The sequence below is a fragment of the Rhagoletis zephyria genome, unplaced genomic scaffold (genome assembly GCF_001687245.7).
Source record: "Rhagoletis zephyria isolate East Lansing unplaced genomic scaffold, Rhagoletis_zephyria_1.1 Rzeph_scaffold_02697, whole genome shotgun sequence".
Taxonomy (NCBI): domain Eukaryota; kingdom Metazoa; phylum Arthropoda; class Insecta; order Diptera; family Tephritidae; genus Rhagoletis; species Rhagoletis zephyria.
Window position 1 is genome coordinate 7,105 of NW_016159781.1, and position 23,024 is coordinate 30,128.

The window sequence follows — 23,024 nt, forward strand, 5'->3', positions numbered from 1 at the left end:
CACAAGGATGTTTTTCTCTTTCGCAAAAGTCGGTCCTATCATAACTATGTAAAATGTGGATATCTTTAAAACAGGAGCAGCTAGGATTTCAATTCAAAGGGATTCTTAACCTAAAAATATCAACAAATACAACCCTGCTTTCAGTTTTTGTCGACATTTTTATGCAACCTATCTTTGCTTCCTGCCCACCGTGTGCTGTTGTTAGCCTGATTGACTCACTTTAAAAAGATTTTATTTTTTCTAATTTCTATGAACGTTTACTATTAAAATGTGCACTTTTTTGCAACCGAGCTACAAAAGGACACCAACACAAACTCGAACGCGACGTGATGTGTAGTGTTGTTAAGTGAAGAAACTGCTCTATTGTAAACTGTTGTGGAGAAAGTACTTTTTTTCTTTATATACTTGATTAATATTTTAAACAAATACACACGTATATACATATATTGCGCAAAAATACTTCGCAAGACCGTATATATGACCAAAGTACCTACTTTTTTTTGCAACTTTCCTTCGTTTTTAGTAACTTGCGTCATTGCAGCAATTTTCTATTCCTAATGGCCCAGTAATTATCAATTGGTCCCAGTGCACGGCCTTTAAAAAAATTAACAGTTTTAGATTTTATATACGAAAAATGGTATAAATTGGTTAAAAGAAAAAAAATTTGATAATTTTTACTCACATATATAGAATGAAACATGACGAAGTGTTGTAATGTCAAAATGATGTATTTGTTGATAATTCTTGCTGGCATTGTGCATAAAATTGTTTCGTATAATTTTTGTTGTTGTACTCTTGCTATCACCTTATATGAATTCGACATGGGATAGATTGTATTTTTATTCAAAACAACAAAAAGTTTATTTCATGAGAATAAAATAATTCAACTAAAGAGCTATATATAAAGCTTGGCCGGAATTACGGTTTCCGTGATCGCTTCGAATCGAATGAAATACAATTAACACTGTTTTTTCTCCAATACAATTTGAATTGGAAAAGCGAACTCATTTCGGTTACAATTTCATTCCATCACGAATGCCCTAATTCGAACCCTGTATCTATTAATATAAACAATTATTCTCCGTCAGAGTTATCATTTCGTTTTTATTTGCGGTCTGTTCGATGACAAAATACATATGTATTCCATTAAAATATATATAATGTATGATATGTATGTTCATTAAAATCTCTTAGCTTACTTTCCGGAAAATATTCGTAGAGTTTTAGCCTTTGTTGGTAAAAATGGTAGAAAATATAATATAGCTAAAAATTTGGGATCTACTAAGAAAGTGGTAAAATCCATGCACTGAATTAGTGTTAGTCTTGATTGTGCTGGGTGCCTTTTGGCCAAAAGTTGAAGGATATTAAAACATCCCTTTACTAGAGCGGAGGGGATCATCCTATAAGAGAGTGCCGTGATGGTCACTTCGATTGTCTGAAAATATAATTGAAAAAGCGCTTTTCCAGCCCTTTCTAAGTTTTATTTTGTCACAGTTTAGGTTTGCTAGCATCTCTGCCTTTAAAACTGTTGGTCATCTGCCCTTTGCAATAGAAAGTTTAATGCCAGGTTCATAAATACTCATACCAGTATAGATATTCCGGATCAAAATCTGGGATCCCATTTGTTCAGACTTCCTGTCGTGATTTCTTGAGTTGAGTTGTTGAGTTTAGTAATCTGCTACAACAAAAAAAAAAAAACAGTGAACGAGTTTCGTTTGGTTCTCCTTGTATTTTACACGCTTATGTTAAGTTTCTCCTCTGTGTAATCAAATCTCGCAATCAATATTTAACAAATTTCCCGACGAACTAGACACTTGAAAGTTCAAACTCAGCGCAGAACCCGATGGCAATGCAATATAAAAGAATTAGTCATCTACACTGAGAGAAAAATCAACCAAAAATTTATTAATATTACCAAATTCAAACTTGAAAAGGAATCAAATTGAGTTTTGGTTAATATTAACAAGGCCTTGGTTGATATTTTCAACAATGATTTGGTAATATTAACCACAATTTTGTTTATTTTAACCAAACTATTGGTTGGCGATTTTTCGTTGAATAAGTTAATGTTCTGCGCTTCACAGTTGCTTTTTCATAATTCAAAGATACAAAACAAAAATTTGTATTGTCATTTTAACATGTTGCCTCTGACGGTATTAGCAACTAACAACAAGCATAACTACACACTCAGCTACAGCCGCTTTATAAATGTATCTTCAAATTTTCAAGTTGAATCAATTTTCCGATCATCGGATCATGAAGAAATTAACGATAATCTTAAAGTTTTATATGAGAATTTAAGTCGCTTTTGTTTTTTGCTTAAAAACACTTGTTTTAAGTAATTTTCTGCAGTAGAAAATTTTTCTGTATTCAGATATACGCAGAAATCAAAAGCTACTTTCTTGAGAAATCAAGATTGAAAATGCTATTGACAAGCGTTTACAAATTGAAATTCAATGTGAAAATTATAATTTTTGTATATTAAAATATTTGTTTCTATCATTTAAATACTGCTTGTGCCGGCATTTAACCGGCGACACACGGAATTATAGTCGACAGCTCTACTTACTCGGCTACGGCAGTCGAAAGCTTTTTAATAGAATAATAATAATAATTAGCGCTTACACATATGTTAGTGTTTGGCCGAGCTTCTTCTCCGCGTGCGCCTTGATGTTGGAGGGGCTTACAGTTTTACGCCAACTCCGAACGGCGAATGTATTTTTATAAGAAGCTGTTTCCATGGCAGAAATGCACTCGGACGTTTGCCATTGCCTGCCGAGGGATGACCGCTGTTAAGAAAAAACCTTTTTTCTATATTTTTTTTCGCGATAATGCTTTGACCAGGGCTTGAACCAAGCTTTTTTAACCAACTTCAAAAAAGGAGAAGATTATCAATTCGGCGGAATACATTTTTTTATGTATGTTAGCTCATAACTTTGAACCAAGTTAACCGATTCCTATAATGCTTTTTTTTTAAAGAAAAGGTAGCCCCATACTAATTTGGTTTAGAACCGATCATTGGATCTTGAAGAAATCGATAAACTGAAATTTTTATAGGGGAATTGAAGTCGGTTTTGTTTTTTGCTTAAAAATTACTTGTTGCTTTTATAATATAATATAATAATAAATAATAAATAAATAATATAATAATATAATGTATTTCTTATGAGTTCTCGATAATATTATTCCTAACTATGCAATCAGCATTCTAATGTATTCAAAAAGTTCCAAAAATTTCATTACAAAATACATTCATTTCTCGGTACTAGGTGATGCAAAATTGAATGCCCCGCTTTTCTTCGGACATCGCCCTAGAAAAAAATACATTTTCGAATGTGAAAAGGGTTGTTTTACTGATTATTTTTTCGATTACTATACATTACATTCCCCACTGTGATGAGTTCAACTCAGGTAGAAATCAGCTCTTTATTTTATAAATATTGACGCCAGAATGTGATGGGGGCTTTTACTTGATAAAAATCTTCATAAAAGTTCTTTACAAATAGTTCATCAAGAAAACACAGAGTTGGGCGGATAATATTAATAAAAATTGTAGTGCCATTTTCAATAAAATTAATATTTACATTCTGTTTTATAAATCAAATAGGTAAAAACCCGGCTAATTCAATTGAAAAAATTCTGTTTACTCAGTATTCTCAAAATCCAGATTTCAAAAAAACCGCCTAAAAATATTCAAAAAAAAACCTGTTGAACCCGGTTTGGAAAAACCGAGTCAATCACCCTAGTACTTGGTTGATATTTATATCGTGTTGTAAGAAGTTTACGGTTACCTAATTGTTTATTGTACGCTTTCATGTTAATTTTGCACGTCAATCACACTGTGGAATAGCAAATACGTTTCAAATTTATTTCGTCATCAAACCGAGGTCTACGACCTACTTTCGTGATATCTAAAACAGCTACGTATTCAAGAATTGATTATTTGAGGAAATATTTCCAAAATTGTTATTTATTATGGCCATTCGGTGTACCTGCCTACCTACATATGTACATAAATATGTAAATATGTATGTGCTCTTAAGTTTAGGCCTACACTGAAGTTAAAATATATCTATGAATGTATAAAATTTACGAAAGGTTTAGTAACAAATTATCGAAATTGTGTGAAATTAAAATTTACCAAATTACATATAAACAGCCGCAAAATAATTCCTGGTCGCCAGTATTCTTTCGATAAATTTTGAGAACTTCTCCACTAACTCTAGAGCACTAAGAAATTCCTTTAATTTGTTCATCATGAATCCATCGAAAGAAAATATCTACATAAATTAAAATTTCCTTTTGTGATATTAGCACCTGCTGTGTTAATCACAAATTTGAAATCTTCCAATTCATATCTCGAATTCCACCACAATCAGTACTTAATACGGAATCTAATATTAAGTTACCAATAAGACTAGCCTTTGTTATTGACTTTTTAGCCAATTACCAATAAAATGCAAATAATTGTACTCGTACACAGTGGCAACAAATCGATGCGTTCACAAGCTTATCTAAGTATTTTCTTGAGCTGCATCTCATTTATGATATGCTCTAGTGTAATATACCGACTTATGTACCAATGTTTATGGTATGTTTTGTACACATGCAAATAAGTACGATTGTTCACATGTATGTACACTAAGCGACAAATGAAAGTGTGCACCTTGTTCTTGTATGTATAATATTCACAATTATTTTCATGAAAAATTTATTGCATTAATTTTTGATTTTTTATGAAAATATAGTTCATTATATGTATAATATAAACCATATGAGTCAAAGTTTCATACTTTATATAAAATACACAAAAATTCATACAATCAATTTCATCAAAATTTTGAACTTTTTATTCAAAATTTCTAGAAAATTTTCGAGTGTGCACTTTTGTAGCCCATTCAATTCTTGTCTAATGAAGTGCAAGTTTCAAACGGCTAAAAAAATCCGGTTGATTTTTGAAATTTTTTTTTTTGTGACGTATTTTTTGCATTTTTTTCCATATAAGCATAAATTTCTTATGAAATAAAATGCTCCTGTTAGCAACAAAATTTCAAAAAATCAACGCCAGTTTTTGCAAATTTCACTTACTTTTGTATTAAAAATCTCTAAAACCCAAACTCTCAAAAATCAACGTCATTTTTAACCGGTTGAAACTTGCACTTCATTAGACTAAAAATGAAACTGCGTACTGGAAAATTTTCTAGAAATTCTGAATAAAAATTGGAAAATTTTGATGAAAATTTTATGAATTTTTGTGAACTTTATGTGTGAAACTTTGATTTTTTTAGGGTTTATATTATATAATAAACTATATTTTCGTAAAAAATTAATGCAATAAAATTTTCATGAAAATAATTGTAGATATTATATTAGAACAAGATGTACTCTTTCATTTGTCGCCTAGTGTATATGCTTACTAACTCACCGCCAGTATAGTAGGCCTATGCATAATATAATTGTCAATTGCTGCGAATGGCGACATCCGCATGCTGTCGCGCATTTCCCACAGTGGCTGCTAAGTACTTTCCGTTGCGCCACGCACTAACAAAGAGCAAATGATAAGGAGTCAATTGAATGTACTATATGTAGTTGTACTATATTCATACATACCCACATAAATACATACATTTGAGCAACTACAATACCATCGACAAATGCACCAACCGTAACTTCCTAAACATATTTGTATAAGCAGCAAACATACTTATGTGAATGCACACCTAACTACCATTGACGCTTGAGATTCCACCTGTTCGACTGTCACCTGTGCTGCTGTTAACCGCCTGCCAGATTACTAAGCGTTAGATAAAAGTAAAACAAATTTCTTGAATTCTTAAAATAAAATTAAATAAAACAAAGCCTAGTAAGTAAATTTTTGCACTACGCGCTAAGCGTTGTAAATATGTATGTTGAGTCGTAAAAAGCAGTGGTGCTTCAATACATATGTATGCACACGATTGTTTCTGCTGAATTTACACGTATCGTGCAACAGCGGGAACTTAGTTTAGTTAAAATTGTATGAGGTTGGCAAGCGGATAGTTGGAACAGTAGCGATTGCAAAGGTGCGGATTTTTCTTCTGTTGCTGGTAACTTTTATTGTAAGTTTATGTTGCAATGTATATACATATGGGTGGTGCAAAATAAGTAAAACATCGAAAAAATATACCCAAAGTTTGCCAAGTATTTTATATGGAAAAAATAACGTAGAAGCGGTATTGATTCTTGAAAATCAATATTTTTCGATCGGAAAACTCTGGTCTCTTCAGGATACATCCAATAAAAATACCAAATTGTTTATTTAACCATTTTTTAATACTAAAGATTTTTTATTTACACCCCCATTGCATTTTCTGGTTTTGGCGGACCTATAAAATATAGTTACTATGAAAAAATTAAGAATTATATAACTGGATATTATTATCGGGAATCTCCTGAAGAGAAGCAGAGTTTTCCGATCGAAAAGTGTGGATTTTCAAGAATTGTATACCATTTCTACGAAAAGTTGTTTTTCCCATAGAAAATACATGGAAAACTTTGAGCGACCGCTAAATATTTTTTTATTTCAAAATGAAAAATAGCTATATATTTTTTCGGTATAGAACAATCCTAGGAATGAGAGCATAAAAATTCCGACTTTATTTTTTCACGTAAATTTCTCTACCACCTTAATATACATATGTATTTAGTTGCTGGTTGTTGTCATTAACTCACTGCGTATGCTGGTAGTTCTATTTACAATTGGAATATCCTCTTTGTTTTAAAAGTATTGGTTTGTTTTTCCGCTTGAGCCTTTTATTTCCTAATAATAAAATTTCCTACTTCAAGCACTATTGTAGTGATCAGTTAAAGTGATAGGCCACTAGGGAAGAGAGCCCTGTAAAATAGATGCCAAGTGAACACAAGTATAAAATTCTTGGAATACTTATATAAAATTCTAGCTCATAATTCAAAATATTTATTTAGTATTCATATTGATAGTACTCAATAATATTGTTCATCCCTAGGACACTGGGTCAAGAGTGGTATTTTTATGCACTTTACTACTATGTCGATAACGTCGAAAAAGCTCGTACAGTTCGTCATTCGTCCAGCGAACAGGGCCCTGACTCGTATATAGAAAGTAGAGGTGGGCGCGGGATAGCGGGACCCGCGGGACCCTCGGTACTGATTTAAAATTGGCCGGGATGGGCGGCATCGGGAAGATCTGCAAAAATATGGCGGGCGGGACGGGACCCAAATCCTTTACCGATACTCCCGATAAAACCGCAACCTTCGCAATTTCACAAAATCTTAATTAAACACGATGTTTGAAATATGCACTTTTAATGTTTCATTGAGACGAAAACGAACAGCAAAGCAAAACAAAATAATCGGAGGAGGCCAGATCTCTCATTATTATTTAAAATTAATTTGAAAGACAAGCACATTTCTGTCAACCTTCGATCGGTTTGCGAACCATACCGCACACGTTCAAATCTCAACCGTTCGTTTCAATTTGTTGTCCGTTTGTTGCCTGGTTTAGAGATAGATATCGGAACCCACGGGACCCGTGGTACAATTTTTAAAGATGTCGGGAGGGGCGGGTTCGGGACTTAAAAATCGAATTTTGGGATGGTCGGGATCGGGATTAAATATTTAGTTCCGTGCCCATCTCTAGTAGAAAGGTTCGCTTGAAAGCCCGCAAAGCCTTCCAATCTTCGGTAGACATTGTCCTTGTCTGAGCCAATTAAAAGGATAGACCTGAGGAGGCATTTGTACGTAATATTTGTTAGAGTTCTACTTTTCAATTGCCTTCTGAGCTCAAAGTAACACTTGTTGGTAGGAGTTATTCTTCGCTTGATCTTCAGGCTGACATTATTGGTGTTTTTGTTACTGGATCTACTGCTAGACAAAGTACTTCACTATCTCAAAATTGCTGCTGCCAATAGTGGCACGAGTCCCAATACGCGAAGACGTCTTGCTTGTTGCCAGGACCAATCTCTTTTGCCCCGTTCTACACATAATTTGGAAGGTACTGCGCTGATGTAATTTCATCTGTATTCGCTAGCAACGTAGACCTCTAGCTGTATATTTTGCCCCTTCGTATTGACAACTCGCCTACATAAGAATGAAAAAGTCGCATGAAAGTGAATACCGCTCTCAAAACCGCGTCTGGGCCCGAACAGTGCGTAGGGGTCCTTCACAATTTGGACGAACCTAAAAGTTATACTAAAGGTCACGCTATATTATTTTGCGAGGATACAAAACTTAGATATTACGTCCATATACATTATGTGGCACCTGAAAGCCGTTGGGAGCGTCATCTCTACAAGAACTAGCCGCAATCTTGAAACAATTGTTTTTTTTTTTAGAATCTCCGCTCAAAATTTCTGCCAGCCAATGTCTCAAGCTCTTCGAAGTCAAGACTTTCTGTATCTGTTATCTTTTTTATAAAAAGGCCCATTTCTTCCCTTCGCTTGTCCTGGTATTGCTCAAATGAAGCATCGCCATTAGCTGCAGTTGGGCGTTTTGTACGTTGCATACTTCCTGCAGCTGTTTCGACGTTCGTGGTAGTAATTGGAATGGACGTAAAGATTGCTCGAAGTATATCGATAGTGATTAATTGGGTTTTTGATGATGGAACATCCAAGTGGCTTTATGTTTGTTTCGATGCTGGTATCCATTAACTACCATGTTTCGTGCTACGGCGGAGGTATTGGCATGAAGGCTAAATTTTCCGACTGTTGAACTGAATATACCTTATCTGCCCTCTCTAGCGACAAAGCCGTCTAGCGCTCATAAAATCATTAATTCTGATATTGTTGAACTTAGAGTTAATGCGAATCGCAGTCCTCGTTTCGTTTTCAGGGGTCGTCAACATGTGGGAGGTCACTATCCGAGGCTTGGGAAGTCTGTTCGTTGCAAAGGCTTTTTTAAGTGGCCGGCCCCAATTTCAGCGCACAACTAGTTGCTAGGAGGGGTTCCACGCTCCACAGGTTGGTTCCCGCATCTCGCACATAGGCTGCTCACGTTATCCAGAGGGCGCGAACGGTGACGCAAGCATCGGATTTGAGTATAGTTGTGCAGCTGATAACTTCATACCTAGAAGAACGACCATAACCCATTGCACTCTCTTGAAGAATTGTTCCTTAAATCTTAAAGCAACCTCATGAGGTCATGGTTAACGCTTCTGTCCCATATATATTTATTAGAGCAAGCATGGTGAGAGACTTGTTGACATGATTCTGCATTTAAAAGCATTCATGTGAGGATTGCAAATGATCTTTATTGTTGTTTACTGGGTGTAAATTTGAAGATGTATTTACGAGTTATGTATGTATTTACATACATACATATGTGCCCCTCAAGCATATCTATGGACATTCGTATGTATATATTTACATATGTACATATACGCATGAGTATGCTCCATTTACAATCATGTGCGGGAGCAAATATCTTTAAATCTATGTAGCCATTTTCACAAATCCGAAATAAAAAAACTTAAGACACAGTTGCACCGGTCGCAATTCAGAGCAATGACGATGACAATTGTAACGATGGTGGTACCCAAAGTTTAGGCCAACACGGCATCACTTCTTACATACATACATGCATTTGTGCGTACAGTCACAGCAGCACCATCGCACCAGCAGCCGCATTGAAGGCAGTAGCAGTCAAAGTGCTATGGTCCGTCCCAAGTATGCACTAGCAAACCACAGCTGGTCGGTCTTCAACACGTAGCTGTTGGATGCTGGCAGGTGATGCCAATCAGAGCTACAGCCACCAAAAGGCGAAAAGTCCAGGTCTTCTTGCTACACACACCTCAAGCGCATGCGTGTGTGTTCATCATGCATACATACATAGTTAGTATGTACTAGGGCACTCATTCCCAGACACTTTTACATGTCCCGAAATCCCGTGATTACAGCTACAGGATGCCGAAATTTTTAATATTTTTTTATAGAGTGGAAGTGATTTTGAAAACGAGGAAATGAATTCGCGTTCATTTGACGTTAAAAATGAATAATAGAGGACACCAAAATTGGGTTCAAAATGAACTTGAGTCATTTGCACGCAGAACCTGCCACAATAACTGTATTTGTTCAAACATTTTGTGTAAGAGCTGTGCCAAAATGAAAAATCTGGTAGCAATTGAAAACGTTTTACTTTGTTGGCGTAGTTTTGTATAAAATGATATCTGTAAATATGAGTAACTGTTTATTGCAATTAATATAGATATTTTAGAATACTATAAAAATATAAATTTTTTTTACGTTAAATTGCTGACTCTTTTACTAAGATGCATTATGCTGCGCGTAAGATCAAATGTAGCAACAATGAATCCGTGTGGTTTCATTTTTTGAATGCTGAGAACGATCAGCTTGCTACAAAATGCAAAAAATTGTTATAAAATACAAAAATGCCGAGATCCCGGGTTAACAAATTTTCGCTTCCCGAAATCCCGGGATTGTTAAAGTTGTTCGGGATTGAATGCCTTAGTATGTACAAACTGAATATCAGCAGCAACAACAAGTGCGTCCGCTCCTTTATGGGCTACACTGTTCATTTATTCCATTTTTTTCATGTACATACATACATACATGTGTACTAGTACACTTTTTTTAAGTTTATTTAACTCTACTTTTTTTTAGTAGTTTTTTTTACTCGTATTTTACGGCAAGACAGTAAACTTTTGCGCGCGAACAACAGTAATCACCACTACTGCTATTGCCACACTACCCACTCGATTGTTGCTCCGCTGTACTGTCATGTTGCTGCAACATATCGATCTCCATATTGGTGTTTGTTTATGATTCGCTCGTTTGTAGGCCTTTGTTGTTTTTTCGTTTTACTTAACTTGTGAGTTGCTTAGTTGGTTATTTGGTAGTACTTGTTCGTTTGCTTGCTTAGTGGGTTCTGTTTTATTTATTAATTTGTTGTTTTGCTTTTTTTCTCCATTGATTCTCAGTCCGTTTGCAAGTAGTAACTGCAAGACACGAGTATGTTTAATTTAATCTACGAGTATCTCTCACACTTGGGCTCCGGCGACATGTAGTTTTGGCCATTTCATTAAATTTTCAATTGATATTTTGTACTGTTAAAAGTTAATGGCTTCCTTTGGGTTTCATTAGCAGATTTATACGCGCTCGTAAGTTGTATGGGTGTAAGTGCAGGTAAACGGTTAACATGTGCGTTTATGAATCGGCAAATTGACATCTGAAAGTTATGATTTACTGCTGTGTATTTAACAGTAATTTAAGGAGTGGAACAATTAATCTACAATAGGAGTGGAGTTATAATTTATTTGCTTTTTTTTTGTTTTCGTCTGTGGGTAAATCAAGATATTTGTCGCATAAAGACGATTTATTAAGGAACCATAAGTTCCGACGGCTAAGAACGTAATATTTTTAGGTACTTAGTAAAGATATTACATATAATATTTGTAAAATTAAATTGAAACCCCTAATTTTGTGCAGACAAAGGCCCGCAGAAACTACTCTGTCAGATTCGCTTGAATGTAGAGACAATAAAAAATAAGAATTTTTGCGGAAAACATTTTTACAAGAATTTTGATTGATTTTCTCTTCGCAAATTAGGAAATCAAATCGCAAATTTCATAACCACTTTAATTATAAACCTGTCTAAAAATATTTCTGAGTAAAGTGTTGAAAACAGCTCTCATGTACATACATATCGTCACCTGAAATGCAAAATAACGTAACAACATCACTGAAATGGAAAATTCGTGACCAATTTTTATTTCTTTTTTTTTTTTATAAACCGATGTGGGGAGTTGTAATTTAATGAAATCCATCATAGCAATCGAAAAGCGAATTTTGAATTTTTTATAAGTTACGACTTTTTGAATTTCAGGTGACGATATGTACTTATGTATTAGGTATATAGGTATATTTTTTATATTTTCCACCCACCTCAGCAGAATATCGGAAATAAGGAGAACCGTATTATTTATTCTGAAATTGCTATAAAATCGTTAAAAATAAATATTTTTTATCTAATAAAAATATTACCCTTCCAAAATATTTTACCAATAAAATTATGATGCTTATTTAGCTTTAAAATTGTATAGTTTTTTCATAGTATCTCTCTCTTTTTAAAGAAAAAAATTTGTTTTTTATGTGTTCGAAACCGCAACACACAAGTTTTAAAAAAAATATTTAGTTAGTAAAATTTTAGAGTTCAATTTAGATCATAATTCTACTGTTGGAAGATTGTGAAGGCAAATATTGTTTGTAATATTTTTGCAGCAATTCTACGAAAATATGTATTTTCCCTTTATAAAATATGTTTATGGAAAACTTTAAAGCCCCAGTGGCATGGTCATATATTAACCGATCTCTTAATAAAAATTACGGGTCTCTTTATTTCCAATTTTCTATAAATCGAGAAAATTTTTAAAAACTTGTATTTTTTTGGACCACACTAATACATGCATAGGTATATATGTATGTGCATATACAAATATCTTTTTTCTATCGAAGAACTAATCACCTTATTCTTACTTTAGCCATACTCTGAAGCAGCTGCAATTCTGCATATTTTATCTTTTTACTCATAAATAAATAGCGAATATCCTGTACTAATGCTAGTACTAATACATAAGTGTCTATCTACATACCTATTGCAAGCTCCTTGTTTGTATTTGAAATCATATTCTAAAGTTATTGTTTCCTCTTTAATTTTATGCTTTCAGGCTAAAAACGCTTTGGTAAGAACACCTGCTCGCCACGGTGATGCTCTACTCTTCAGTCCAGCCAGTTATTCGCCAATGTAAGTAAGCAATGCTATAAACATTAAATATAGTGCAAGCGTACATACATTTATTACGATGATTTGATTCATATGTATGTATATTAAGACCGTTCAATTTATTTATTACTGCCTGGTAGTAAAGTGTACATTAGGGTGGTCATTAAATGTAGAAAGCAAATTTTTACATCCGATTTCCTAAGTCTGGACCCCTTCTTCGATGCTATTATAGTAGAAGATATCATATATAAATTTTGGTCCCGATTGAAGTCGGTCAAGGCGTGCCGCACAGGGGTCATAGTTCAGATTAACCTATGAAAACATCGTAATTGATTCCAATCGGGACCAAAATTTATATGTGATATTCTCGACTATGGTGTATCGATTTTGGGTACTAGATAAAAAAAAAACTTCATGTTAATTTTTTGAGTGGCCATATAGGAAACTCAACCATTCCCCCCGTGGGACACGCCTTAACCGTCTCCAATCGGGACCAAAATTTATATGCGATATCTGTGACCCTGGTATTACCGATTGAAGGGGTGAGACTGAAAAACCCCATTCATTTGATTTTTTAAGGATCATCCTAGTATATATATATACACAAGCACAAGTTTTAAAAAGTCTACATATAACTACATTCAAACTTGCCAGGAAAGTCTCCTAGATACTTAGGACATTATTACTTAGGTCATTTTGTTATATGGTGTGATATCCAAAACACAAACGTTTTTGAGATATGTATTCGATTTTAAAGATCATTTAAAAAATCATCAATAAAAAAACATATTTGCTTAGACGTTCACTTTTTTTAAATATTAGTTCAAGGGTCCGATTTTTTCGGGTTTTTGTTAAAGAGTATGTCAATTAATAGAAATCATCAATAAAACGTGTACCCAGCCCTGACAGTTCAAAATGGCTGCTTGGTAAAGTTTTCAATTTACGATTTTTCACTAAATATGAAGCTTAACATTATTAAATCAAAATTTTTTTTTAGTGGAACTATACTGTAAATTATAAAAAAGCATGTCTTTAGGAGGACCAAGAATCCTTTGCATTAACAACAAGAGTTTACGAGGTGTGCATATCCCGCGCTGTTGACTTTGAGTAGCTAGATCTATACTTCCACCGCTTAGACTTTGTTGCTCCTTTTTCCATTTTTCCTAACAAACAAATCGTGTTGGGAAATGCTTTCAGGACTGCCTGGCTGCCGCAGAAGAAAAATTTCATCAAGCGGTGTATGTCGACGTCAGACAAAGATGCGCTTACACAATTATCTTTGTAAGCATACTTAACCCCTTCCTTCCTTTGGCCATCTGAATAGTAAATTTGTATAACAAACATTGGGCCAAAGCAGACCAAACATACGGGGTTTCTAAATAATTCAATTGAAGCGCCATCTATTCCGTCCATTTTTTTATAGAAGCATTGCTTATTGCGAAATGAATGTGCATTATAAATTTCAACTAGATCGTACAATAGATACAGATTTTCTAAATAACTCGACTCCAGCGCCACCTAACGGATTTTTTCCGCAAACATATTTATCATAATGCAGGAAGCACACATTATGNCAAGCAGACCAAACATACGGGGTTTCTAAATAATTCAATTGAAGCGCCATCTGTTCCGTCCATTTTTTTATAGAAGCATTGCTTATTGCGAAATGAATGTGCATTATAAATTTCAACTAGATCGTACAATAGATACAGATTTTCTAAATAACTCGACTCCAGCGCCACCTAACGGATTTTTTCCGCAAACATATTTATCATAATGCAGGAAGCACACATTATGAATTTGGACCAAATAGGTTTATAAATACGACCTTTATGAATAACTCGATTCCAGCGCCTATAGTAGCTTATAATAGGAACACATATGCCAGGTATCAGCTCCGAAAGTTTGACTGAAATTTATCCAGTAGTGTTTGAGTTAAGGTTGAACATCGAAAACAGGTACTATTTTTATATAAATACATACTAAAAGATAACCCGACGAACTTCGTGTCACCTACATTTTTTTTATTATAACTTTTGATCAATTATAACAAAGTTTCAAAATCCAATTCATTGATATCACTAAAACTGCCGGCTTTGTCTAAAATTTTACTTCTGTAAATTACATAGTTCAACACAATTTGGTCGGATTTTGTCTGAAAAACGGGTGCTGATTTGAAGTGCATTTACAAAATTTTTCTGGCACGTCCAGGTTTTGAGAAAAAAATAGCAAAAATTGCAAATTTAAATTTTTTTAATAGAATTTGGACGTAGTTTTTCCAAAGATAAAAAAACACCGGGAATTGCAGCCGCCTAAAATCAAAGGGCAAGCCCGTTGGAATCATGGAGATACGCAGAATTAAAACATCCTCTCCTTTATATTTACTATTGATGATTGTTGCCTTGATGACGTTATTCATTACCTTTTTCACAGCCAGTCTCATTCCATTGCATAGTCGATAGTTGATAATGATTACGCAACATGATGATGACTGAGCCTATCTTTAATTTTAAATAGTGAAGTGGTAGTCCACGCGATTTCAACGAATTCAGAAATTCAGTGGGATAGATGACTACTTCATCCTGGTTGATAACGGTGTCAATTGATTTATAGGAAAATAGCTGTGCCGGAGTGAAGTTTTGAATTGTTGCATTGAGATCTTCAACATCTTTGTTTTTTTTTTGCGGCAATATTGCTCGTTCGCTCACGCATTTATGATATTTTAATTGTTGCTCGACGTTCGGAAAACACGCTTAAATCTGTGGGTTATCTGATGAATCCGGTCGAGGTATCAACTGCGACTTTCCCATGACCAATATCCAATAATTGCTTCGAAAACAAATCCAAACTTTGATCTTGTTGCCGCATCATAGTCGTCCAAGGGAGCGTTTTCACCTGTCGCCACAAATTGAATGATTTTAAGCACGCATTTAGTTCGTCAGCTGCAGTTGATCGTGTAATAACTGAAAGTGTCTAACTGAAAAACGCCGGACAACAGAATTATGGTTCCACCAAAAATCTTTTCGTTGTTACGATGATCTTTCAGAGTTCCGCCCAGTACTTCTAGTGAACTCTTGTGGGCCATCTTGCATTCGTCCCAAAGGATCAATTCACACACCTGCAGAATCTTCGCCATTGCACTGTTTTTTTTGCAATGTTGCAAGCTGGTGTCCCGTTGAATCTCTGATTTTCCATATGATGCTAATGCTGGGGCAATTTTATTCTGCGATCGTATCCTTGTCAGAATCAGTGAAATTAAGAATGTTTTTTCAATCCCTCCGGGAACATCCAGGAAGTAAATTCCAACATTCCAATGTCCACAACTTCTATCAAAGAGTTGTACGCAATTTTTTGTTATTGGTTCAATTGTGGAACATTTGTACGAACTGCTTCGGCTAATGCTTCAGATGTTGTTCTCTTTGTATCTCGTGGTTAAGTACATTTTTCGATTTGGTCACATTATACCCAAACATGATAGTACTTTGTTTGCCATCAATAAACACTAAACTTGACTGAGTTACAGTATTCCACATTGATGTGAGCCTCAAAATCGTTGGATAATATTGGCGAGCATGGCTTTTAGTTTTTACTGTTCAGATAGGTAACAGGCATATTGAAAATTCTGTTAAATCAAAAAATTTCCAAATACCTTTCGTTTGATGCCAATATTTTAATACATGCTTAATTTATCTTATCAATTTAATTGAATTACTAATAATAATAGATTGGCGCTTACACATATGTTAGTGTTTGGCCGAGCTTCTCCTCCGATTTGTGGCGTGCGCCTTGATGTTGTCACACAAAGCGTAGGGACCTACAGTTTTACGCCGACTCCGAATGGCGATTGTATTTTAATATGAAGCTGTTTTTCATCTTGGTTTTTCATGGCAGAAATACACTCGGAGGTTTGGCATTGCCTGCCGAAGGACGATGTTGCTTTGACCAGGGCTTGAACCCAGGCGTTGCGGAGTGGAAGCGCGCACTGCTTACCGCTACACCGCAGCGGCCGACAATCAATCAATTTAGTTGAATTAATAATAATAATACTAGATTGGCGCTTACACATATGTTAGTGTTTCGCTAAGCTTCTCCTCAGATTTGTGGCGTGCGCCTTGATGTTGTCACAAATTTAAACTTCCCTAAACCTCTTTAGTTTGATACCCATTTCGTAATATTTAATTTATCTCACCACTTTCATTTAATTAAATTTTTGAAACAGGTGGCAATCCTTCTCAAAAATATTTTCTACTTTAAGCCTTCTAAACCTCTTTCTTTTGACGCCCATATTGTAATATCTGCCTAATCTCATTACGTCACTTACACTGAGATTTTCAAAATTTCAAACTCTAAATTTGTTTTGGTTTTAAACCAGGTGCAATCCCGTATTCCTCGGACTAAAACTGGTAAAACTTAAAAAAAATACAAATTCGCTCAGAGCGAGAGAGTAAAATTGAAAAGTACGGGATCGCTTTCTAGTAAAAAATGGTAACTGCTGTCAACTTCAACATAACCTCCAAATTTTGGTTGTGAATTTTTTCTTATTTTGTATGTAAACACTTTCAAAATACCTTCAAATTCATTAGAATCCACTTATGGAGGTAATTAAATACTTTTCAACACAAATTAGCAGAGTGCACTATAGCTGATCGTTTGACACATTTACCAGAATTTACCAGCAAAAAATCTTCGGACTAAAACTGGTAACTTGTGACAGAGAGAGACGACCTTATTTACTCTCTTTTTTGTCCTCTCAATAGTCAGAGAACCGAGTACGGGATCGATTTCCAGTCAAATCTGACTGATTCTGTTTATTTCTGACTAGTCCGGACACGTACGGGATCGCAACTACCATCGGGCTACTATAGCGAACAAACCCAAAGAAAATTATTCAAACCGGTCCAGCCATTTTCGAGTTTTAGCTGGACTAACGGACAGCGATTCATTGTTATATTTAAGCTTATATAGATTTTGACAAGTCTTGTTGCAAATAAATTGGCGGCTGCTGTGGTTTAGTGGTTAGCAGTGCGCGCTACCATTCCGCACAAACAAATTTTTCCTAATAGCGGTCACCCCTTGCAGGCAATGGCAAACCTCCCGAGTGTATTTCTGCCTTGTAAAACAGCTTCTCATAAAAAAATACAATCGTCGTTCGGAGTTGGCGTAAAACTGTAGGTCCGCCTCCCCTTTGTGTGACAACATCACAATCGGGGGAGAAGCTCGGAAAAACGCTAACATACTGTGTAAGCGCCAATCTATTATTATTCTTGTTGCAAATAAATTAACTATATTTCTTGTTATCACAAACAAACCGTAAATCTAACTCCAATATCAACATAAAACACCTCGGGTTATCATGAAATATATGATATTGCAACATGCAATTGCGATATTTTTTAGATCTTGCATCAACATCATGTATGTATATACATACGTACATATTTAGATACCTGTGCATATATAGCATATACGCTCTTAAAAATTGGCATACATAGATACTTATGTATATGTATGTATATGTCCTGGGCACATATCGCACATGTTCTGCAAAATTGTGTTTATTCAAAATTTGTACTTTTTTGATATGTCGAACCTCAACCGCCGAAATAAGGTAAGCGATATTTTTTTCAAAATTTTCTTTTTGATGCAGAAATGAATCTAGATGCTCTAGGAATAGTTCTGCATCAAAAAGGACATTTTGAAGAAAATGTCGCTTACGTTATTTTGGCGGTTAGGGCACGATGTATTATATCGATGTATGTATTTTAATTTTGCTGTGATTTTGTAGGAGTCCATATGCTAGGAATGTAAACAGATTTATATGTATGTAAATTTAACTCTCTAAAAACGCTCAGCCAAAGTCACTTAGGCATTTACAGAGCAAAAGGAGAAGAAGAATGAAACGCCGAACCAATCATTTACTTTAATTGTTGCCAAAAACTACTTACAGTAAACCTTTCCTTCCCCATATGATTAACATGTACCCAGAAATAATTTAATTTTTTTTTTTTTGCATTTTGTAACTTACTCAGAATTTGGAGTTAAAACACTTTTGAAATTATCTTATGCAATTAAATAAAAAAAAACAACTGACTGAAAAGTTTCAATGATCTAAACTCCTTTTTCTTGATTATCATAAGCAATGATATGTGATAAATGAAATGGAATGTGTTTTATCTGTGCGCCAATAACATAAAAGTTTAAATAATAGCTGTTTGTCTCAAAATTAATTACACAGGCCTGCGAAATTTAACTATTATTACTTTTTACCAAAAGCATTTAGCATTTGTGAATAAAGCGCTAGAATTTATTTATAAAAATTTATTTATTTTTAATTTATACCTGATCTTGGTTTTATGAGGTGTAAAAAAAAAGATCTATCATCAACCGCTTAATAAGTGTTCGAATGATTATGAGCCAATAAATCGGGTAACCAGAGAGTTGAGTAGGCGAATGTTAAGCGCCATTCTAGAAAATTGTTCTGAGTCAGGGCACGGCATCGGTGTCTTCTAGGTCCAGAGCCTGTTCCAACGCGTAAATCAAAAAACAGGAAAAAGGCAAATAAATTTTGCTGTTTTTCTGTTTTTAAACTTTTATCTTTTTTTTTAATTTACTCCCATTTGCCCTCAAGTTGCTACTCACGCTTCTGGGAATCGCGAAAAACTACGCTGCCGCCGTGTAACACAGATCGCCATCGTAAACGTCATCCCGTAGATTGCACCAACCGGCCAGCCACTGCATCTTGAGTTGCCTTCAGCCTAACTTCTGGCTTACAAATACTCGTACTTAAAAAACACATACATATATAAATAAATAAACATACCCAACAAACATTGGAAAACAAATTTCAAACATTTGGCTGTCGGAATTTACTTATTTGAGTGTAATTTTTTGATAGTATCATTTTGTGACTGATCTGTAGAACGAAAGAAATAATCTGCTGCAACGATAGTGACCAACAGTTTGCCTGCTTAAAATGAAATAATATTTTTATGTTAAAAATAAAATTTGTTTGTAAAAAAATTTAGAAAAAATATACTGAAAATGCCACAAGTCCAAATAAAACAAACTTGTAATATTTTAATTTTAATACTGTTATTGAGCTTTGTAACACGATTATTTTATTAGGAAAAATTTTCCTATTAAAATAATCGTGGTACAAAGGTCAATAACGATAATAAAATTAATATGTTAATAAGCCACAATGACATTGACAAACTTTTAATACTTTTGTCGCAATAAATCCCAAAATCGGATATAACAGTTTTTTAAGAATTTTTATATTTTAAATAGGCACTTTAGTTACATTAAACAACTTTTTATATAAGATCGAATGCTAAAGGTAAATTTTATCGCCCTTTTTATGTTACAAATAAATACTTCACAAACTTTATGTAACTACTTTTTTACATCAAATGTATTTTTCTTTGTTAAAGTAAGTGAATGAATAAACTGTTAAACCACATAAAAAAAAATTCCTTCCCTATGAAAACTGGGTGTTTCTGTTACATACATCTTTAGCAGCAAAATATAAAAATTTCAATGAGCTTGGGTAACTGGATTCCATTTCGTTCCTCTCCACTCACGTTTGAGAAAGAGTTGGAAATTCAATATTTCTCAGTTTGAAAATTAAGGAAAATTCCATATTAAAAAGCAATGATTCTCAAATGCACCTAAAAGTTTAATTTAACAAAAATGTTTATTGGGTATACATACATAGATACATACATAGATATGTACATATGTACTTACATATCAACATAAGGCAATAATGTTTTATATGATTTTCTTATTCTGCATAATGTGATGCATCGTGCGGCGCTTGACGTATGGCGCTTCTCATTTCACATACTACCCACTTGCATACTGACTTATCTGCACAAACACATATATACATATGTGTGTATGTAATTTTATGGTTGCATTTGCGGCACTGCATCGGCGTCTTACATTTGGTTATGCTTCTGGCATTTTGCTACAGGTCATAGTTACGTTAGATTTTCTTTATTTCTACGTTTATTTTTATTTTTTTTTTTATCATTTACTTGCTGGCTATGCAGCTTGTGTTGTGTTTTTTGTTTTGTTTTTAATTTTGCATCGAATGCATTGGATTGCGAAAAAGAGTTCGTCGAATGGCCATAACGATACTTGCAAGCGGCAATGAGCAAAGCTTTTTTGGCCCAATTGGACTGGCTGACTGGTTGACTGCGCTTACGGATAAGCAGACAGTCTGACGGACTTAGTGGCTTACTGAATGGGCTGGTGGTAGTGTGTTGGTGGTGGGTTGATGCATTCACTCGTGTGGGGTGATGGCTTCGGTCACCAGCGTTTGTCGATTTCCTAATTTTTCGTATTCTTGCCTTTTGCCTTATTGCTGTCATATCATGTGCCAATTTAATTCTGTTTCGTTTTTTTTTCACACACATACCCCTACGTACATACATACGTGCATACACGCATGCAAAGCATATAAATGTATGTACTTACTTTTTTGATGTGGTTTTCATAAAGCCGCACGGTGCTTCCCTTCCATATAAAATGGGGGTAAAAATAGAATTATGGACGGATTTAAATGAAAATTCGTTTCTTAGTAAAAGCTGCTGGATGCACTTTGGCTTAAATAAACTTGAAGAAACATTGTTGAGAAATATTATTTGCGCTTTTCCTTCATATTCTTTCCATGTTTTTGACATTAATAGGCACCCTAACGGCCGTTTTTGGGATCAGCTTGTCAAATAACGTTAAATTACAGGCATCTAACCTTAATTTATTTTTCATGCAAATATAGGTTCGAGTATTTTGTATAAAGTGTGAAGTAAAGTGTTTTGTGATATAATATTACTTTTCATTTTGTGAATTTGGTGCAAGGTCTAATAAAACAATTGCATGTACTATTAAAAAAAAAAACACCAAACAATGTTGGTAAAATGAAGGATGTAATTAAGTAACTTAACAACTCATTCAGAATTTTTATTGTAATAATTTAAATCGCTAATTCAATTTTGCGCTTTCCTTTTGCGAATCTTTCTATTAGTTTTGCAAGTCTGTGGCTGTGCGAGTAGTGCGGGTTGAGTGAGTCTGGCGAGTCTGCCTGCTTGAGCTGGTCTGGCTGGCGAGCATTACTCCGGTCTGTTCATAGGTAGGGCCCCTTCTGGGAGTATCGTGGTGGCTGTGGTTTACAACCTAAATTCGGGTAGAACCAGCAATGATTAAGAGAACGGCAGAGACTCTAAGTAGGTTTCGGCCCTACTAAGGTGACCAGTGTGTCCACCACACACTGCCGATTGGAGCTGAAGTGTTGGCATTTCAGGGCCTTGATCAAGCAGGAATTGTTCCGTTGCACTAAATCGACACCGTGATGTTAAGCCACACAGGAAGGAAATCACGATAAATCTTACACACGGCTGTTTACAGCAGGGCTCATGTTGTTGTCATCTCAGGGGACAGTAAGCTTATACACCCTTCCACCCTCAGGATTATATAACAAGAAAATAGGTTGCGCATAAGCTGTGTAGACCTGCGACAGGAACAACTTGTTGTACTAGGATAAACCAATAAATAATTGAACTGAACAAATAGCACAACGAACGATCTAAACCCCGGAAGGACAGCCGAATCTGTTATACTGACGGCTCCAAGATTGACCACGGTGTCGGAGCAGGAGTTTACGGCATACAACCCAGACGGCTTCTTTTCACCAGCATGGAGCAAGGAAACTCTGTCTTTCAGGCCGAAGCTCACGCCATTTAACTATGTCTGAGGCAGTATGTAGAAAGTAGAGCAACCAAAAATCACATCTACATACACTCGGACAGAAGAGCGACGCTCCTCGCTCTTAAAGCGCACGAGGTCACCTCAAAGCTGGTGTAGGACTGCCTTCATCTTGTAATACCTATCGCCTTTAGGAACCGGATATACCTCATATACATAGGTACCGGGACACAGTGGAGTCCTGGGCAATGAAGTGTCGATATTCTCGCCATGGGCTGCACAGGGATTCTTAGGCCCAGGACCCTTTACTGGTCTGCATGGAGCGACGTTAGGCGAAACTACATTATCTAGATGAAGAACGAAGCGCAAAATTCCTGGACAAACACGGAAGGTAACAGATAGGTCAAGCCCTTCATTCTGGATATATCAACCGAAGAACTCCTTCACCGCAGTAGACCTGAAGTAAGAATTGTTACAGGCTTCCTTACTAGATCGCCGTACCTAGAAGCACACGATCTAAATGACATTCAGTTGAATAGAGGTTTGTTACAATAGATCGTTTC

The 23,024-nt window shown here is 35.1% G+C and overlaps 1 protein-coding gene across 1 annotated transcript in view; it reads left to right on the forward strand.

Moving 5' to 3' along the window:
* Positions 1 to 23,024, forward strand: part of PolA2 (DNA polymerase alpha subunit B) — a 38,422-nt gene that overhangs the window by 5,250 nt on the left and 10,148 nt on the right. Inside the window, exon 3 of the mRNA XM_017622091.1 lies at positions 12,698 to 12,774. Within this exon, the coding sequence (XP_017477580.1) occupies positions 12,698 to 12,774 (77 nt within the window). The remainder of the gene's footprint in view (positions 1 to 12,697; positions 12,775 to 23,024) is intronic.